Source organism: Arachis ipaensis, chromosome B6, assembly GCF_059453495.1.
Source record: "Arachis ipaensis isolate K30076 ecotype BB chromosome B6, ASM5945349v1, whole genome shotgun sequence".
Lineage (NCBI taxonomy): Eukaryota > Viridiplantae > Streptophyta > Magnoliopsida > Fabales > Fabaceae > Arachis > Arachis ipaensis.
The window spans coordinates 91704523-91709935 of record NC_142441.1 but is presented as its reverse complement, the minus strand read 5'-3'; the positions used below and the strand labels follow the sequence as shown (position 1 = coordinate 91709935).

General features: G+C 39.8%; 1 protein-coding gene and 1 non-coding gene across 2 annotated transcripts; both read right to left on the bottom strand.

Moving 5' to 3' along the window:
• Nucleotides 1-297: 297 nt before the first annotated feature.
• LOC107646998 (uncharacterized) lies at nucleotides 298-927 on the bottom strand. The gene has a single exon (XM_016351137.1). The coding sequence runs from the start codon at nucleotides 925-927 to the stop codon at nucleotides 298-300; it is 630 nt and encodes a 209-aa protein (XP_016206623.1).
• A 3601-nt stretch (nucleotides 928-4528) lies between these two features.
• On the bottom strand, nucleotides 4529-4635 carry LOC148561754 (small nucleolar RNA R71). The gene has a single exon (XR_015886460.1). It is a non-coding gene; the product is annotated as a small nucleolar RNA R71 (small nucleolar RNA).
• Nucleotides 4636-5413: the final 778 nt, after the last annotated feature.

Sequence of the window (5413 nt, the reverse complement as noted above, 5' to 3'; positions counted from 1 at the left end):
TGGCTCTTCTGTCTTTACAACAGGCTTTATATCAGGGTCTGTCTTCCTTATGATCAACTCCTCACTTTCTTCCTGCCTTCTCTTCTCATTCTTTACATCTTCCTTTTCCTTTTGTTCTTCTCCATTGTTTGTCTTTTGCTTTGAAGGTGAGCTGATTAGTGCTTCATTGGGTTTTTCTTTCCAATGTAAATCTTCTTCTTCAACCCTCATGCAGCTTTTCTCTTCAACAGTATGCTGTATTTCCTGGAAGACATTTAGAGTGATCTTCTCATTATTTACCCTCAAAGTCATTTTTCCTTATTCCACATCAATGATGGCCCTTGCTGCTGCCAGGAAAGGTCTTCCCAATATAATAGAGTCATTCCCCTCTTCACCTAAGTTCATGATTACAAAATCTGCTGGAAATATGAATTTCCCTACTCTGACCAAGAGATTTTCAATCACCCCCTTGAGAATTACCAGAGATCTATCCACTAGCTCCAATGACATCTGTGTAGGCTTTACTTCTTCTATAGATAGCCTTCTCATCATAGACAAAGGCATTAGGTTGATACTGGATCCTAAATCACACAGTGCCTTGTCAATGATTATGTTACCAATGGTACAAGGCAAGAAGAAGCTCCCAGGATCTTTGAGTTTTGGTGGGAGGCCTTCTTGGATCACCGCACTGCATTCTTGTGTCAAGATCACTGTCTCTTTTTCATTCCATCTCCTCTTCTTGTTGATAAGTTCTTTTAAGAACTTTGCATACAAGGGCATTTTCTCCAATGCTTCAGCAAGAGGAATATTAATTTTCAGCTTCTTGAAAACCTCTAGGAACTTCGTAAATTGTTGATCTTTGAGCTCCTTCTGTAATCTTTGAGGGTATGGCAGAGGAGGGGTGTAAGTCTTCACTATCTTCCTCTGTTCTTGTGATTGCTCCTCCATGACTTGCTTTCCCTTCTTTGAAGCTTGTGGTTGTTCCTCTTTCTTCCTGAGCTTTTCTTGGTCCTTCTCCTTAAGTGTCACTTCTTCCTTGCTGATGGTCTCATCATTCTCAGCTGGCCTCTTGTTAGTTTCTTTGTCATTTACCAAAGTTCTTCCACTCCTTAATTAGATTGCTTTGCATTCTTCTTTGGGATTGGGAATGGTGTCACTTGGTAATGTATTGGGTGCTCTTTCAGCCACTGTTTGCTTGGACAATTGGCCAATTTGCCTCTCTAGATTCCGCAGTGAAGCTTCATGGTTCTAATGGGCCAATTCTTGATGCTTGATCATCTTTTCCATCATTATCTTCAAGTTGGAGATCCTTTGAGATTCTTTGGGTGGTTGTGGTTGATTATGGGATGTTGAGGGTGGATGATAGTTATTTTGCTTAGTGGATGGGTTGTTGGGTGGATAGTAGTTAGGTTGGAGTTGATTGTTTGTGGTTTTCTGTATTGGTCTTGGTTAGTGTTCTGATGGTTTTGATGGTTCGTGTTTCTGGAATTGTTTTGGGTTGAGTTTCTTTGCCAAGGTTACTGGTTCTGGTTCTCTCTGATGCCAGGGCATCTTAGGCTAGTTTCACTAACCTTTTTCTTTGTTTTTTATAGGCTTTATGCACTTTCTTGAGCTATAAGTAAGCAAATTGGGTAGAAATTCATGTATGGCTATATTCATTCAACCATAAGTAATTTGGTGCAATTTCATGATGATTTATGTGATTACTTGTATGCTAATAATGATAAGAATTCTCATGATTTTAGCAAAGTTTTGATGCATTCATTGGTTGATGATAGGTGAAGGAAAGTATGGAGGAAGGTTGAAAAAGGAGTACGGAAAGGATGAAGAGGAAGCAACATTGGTGGCAAGTTTGACCACCAACGTTGCCTCAAACATTGGAAGAGAAACAGAGCCCCTCTCTGTAACATGGCTAATGCTCACGTTGGAGGTGGCGTTAGGGGTCCAACGTCAACCCCAACATTGTGAGAAAATGATCAATTCTGGGGTTGAAAGATTTTTGAGTGGCGCGTGTGCATCCATGATGTGTACGCGTGAAAAAGCAATTTTTGACATCCGCGCGGAAGCGTGCATCATGCGTACGCGTAAAGGCCATAACCGGACGTTAAAGGTCTAATGTTGCATCAAATGCTACCTCCAACGTCCGCGATGCCCAGCCCAGAATTGAGAGTGGAAAATTTTGAATCGACACGTACGCGTCAGTGATGCGTACGCGCGGACGAAAAAAAAAAGCAATGGGCGCCTAAGCGCACATTTCGCGTACGCGCCAAAATGCCAATGTTGGAGGGAACGTTGGAGGTCCAACACTGCCTCCAATGTCCCCTACCTTGTTTTAAATCTGGAAAATAAAATTTTGGCATCCACACGCACGCACACAGTACGCGTACGCATGGATGAGCATTTTTGGCCTTTTGCCCTGAAGCGCACGGTACGCGTACGCGCGGATCATCTAACGTTGGCCCTCTAACGTTGAGTCAAACGCCAATGACAGCAAGCTTTCTGGCTTTTGCTGGTCTGATTCAAAGTGGCGTTTTAGTCAACGTTGGCCCTCAAACGTTGACTCAAGCGTGAAGCATCAGTGTTCCAAATTTCAAACAGATCTCTTCCCAACATCAAGGGCAACCAATTTGAGCCATCTTCAACCCAATTCCATCAAGGCCAAAAGCCCAATTCAAGGCTTGAAGATCAATAGAAGAAAGTGTATAAATAGCTTAGAATTTAAGTTAGGGAGGACTTTTCACCATTTTTTTTATTTTTGTTTTGTTTTCATTTACTGCACTTTGAATTTCAGAATGTATTTTACAATTCCAATTTCCATTTTGAGAGCTATGAACAACTAAACTCCTTTCATTGGGTTAGAGAGCTCTATGTAATTCAATGGATCAATATTAGTTTTCATTCATCTTCTTCTTTCTTTTCTCTTGAGTTTACTAGAAAGCTTTCGTTCTTCATCCAGTTGGATAGTTATCTTAGGAAAGAAGCTATTCATAATTTGATCTCCTCGGAACCTTCGAAGAGGAATGAGGAGATCATGCTAGAAATGCTTTCTCACATTGGATTAGATTGGGGTTTGGATGGATATAGTGACATGTAATCCTACCAACACTTTAATCTATGAATTTGTGGGGTATAATCAGTGATTAAACTTCATCTCTTCCCATTAGCACTTAAATCAAGGAATTGGGCAATTGTTCATGCTTAGAGAGATTGGTGAGCCAAGAAATTGGAATTCAATCACTTAAGATTGCCAAGGAGATCAATGAATGCATTGATTGCGGAAGAGATGAAAATGAATTTGATCCGGAGAATTATACATCTCCTGAACCCAATGATTTCCCATCTCTGATCTACCCATTCTATTTACTTTCTGCTCTTTAATTTCATGCTAAGTCCCCTTCCCATTTAATTTCTCGGAATTTAAGCTTCTGCTCTTTAATTCCATGCAATTTAATTTTCTGTTTCTTTAATTTTTTACAATTTAAGTTTCCCACCAATTTTACTTTCTACAATTCCCAATTGTAGTCCGATTTTGCTCAACTAGCATAATTCTCCAATTAACATTGCTCAATCTACCAATCCCTGTGGGATTCGACCTCACTCTTTTGTGAGTTTTTACTTGTCGACAATCCGGTGCACTTTCTAGAAGAAAATTTGTTGAGAGGCAAGTTTTCATGTATCAAGTTTATGGTGCCGTTGCCGGGGATTGGTTTTGTATTGACAATTACTAAATTGAAGGATACCTAGATTGAGCACTTTTATTTTTGTTTGATTTATTGAATTTTTAATTTCAGTTGTTCCTTTTCAATTGCTGCAATTTTTGGTTATTTCTTTTTAATTTTTTTTACTTCTTTACTTTCCAGCAAGCTAACATACTAACTATTTGATAAATTGCCCTAACCAAGCTAACTATACTCTGTTTTAGTTGACTTTGTACTGGTTGTTTCTTGTACTTATTCATTGTATGACAGGTAGGAGGAATGAAATTTCAACCTCATTTGATAGTGAACCGGAAAGAACTTTCCTAAGATTAAGGAGGGAAGCTAGAGGAAAGAGGGTTGTTGGTGCAGAAGAAGAGGAAGAATACTTTGATATAACCATGGAGGATGATAGGGAAAATCACCATGAAGAAGAGGTGAATAACCATGCCAGAAGGGGTAGAGCTAACCCTGTTGGGCAAGAGAGGAGAGTTTTGGGATCATACATCAATCCAAATCCAAGAAATTGTGGTAGCAGCATTCAGAGGCCAACCGTCCATGCTAACAATTTCGAATTAAAGCCTTAGCTCATAACTCTTGTCCAGAATAACTGTTCTTTTGGAGGAAGTGCACAAGAGGATCCTAATGAACATCTCACTAAATTCCAAAGGATATGTGAGACAGTTAAGTCTAATGGTGTTCATCCCGACACCTATAGATTGTTACTATTTCTATTTTCTTTGAGAGACAAGGCATCAAAATGGCTAGAGTCATTCCTCAAGGAAAGCTTAACCACATGGGAAGATGTAATGAGTAGATTCTTGACAAGGTTATACCCTCCACAAAGAGTAAACAGGCTAAGAACTGAAGTGCAAACATTTAGACAACAAGATGGTGAAACTCTTTATGAAGCCTGGGAGAGATTCAAAGACTTGACAAAGAAATGCCCCCTGACATGTTTAATGAGTGGGTGCAAATTCACACCTTCTATGAAGCGCTAAATTGTGAATCAAGGAACATTGTAGACCACTCATCAGGAGGTTCCCTAAACAAGAAGAAGACCATTGAAGAGGCTATTGATGTTATAGAGACAGTAGCTGACAATGAGTATTTTTATGCCCCTGATAGAAGCAACAACAGGGGAGTCCTAGAATTGAACCATATGGATGCAATCCTGGCCCAGAACAAGATGATTACCAAGAAACTGGCTGAATTGACCAAGAAAATGGAGAAGACCCAGGTTGCAGCTATCCACACTCAATTATCACCTCAAGAAGAAGTAAAGACAGAAGAAAGAGCTAATTACCTTGGAAACTCATCTAGGCAAGCCAATGATCCATACACTAAAACCTATAATTCTGGTTGGAGGAATCACCCAAACTTTGGGTGGGGAAACCAACAAAACCAAGGCCAAGATCACAGACCTAATAATCCAACCCAATACAATAACTCTACTCACCAAAACCCAAACCAAAAACCATACTACACCACACAAAACATCCATTCACAGCCACCATACCACTACCATAACAACCACTCTCAACACTCCAATTCCACCCAACCATCACCACATGATGAGGATAGAATGGCCAGGATGGAAGATATGCTTGCAAACCTCAACAAAGAGTGTGAAGAAATGAAAAAATTCTAGGAAGAGGAGAGAGGTATTATGAAAAGTCGAGGGGAGGTTCTTAAGAATCTCGAATTGCAAGTAGGACATCTTTCACAACAATTTCCAA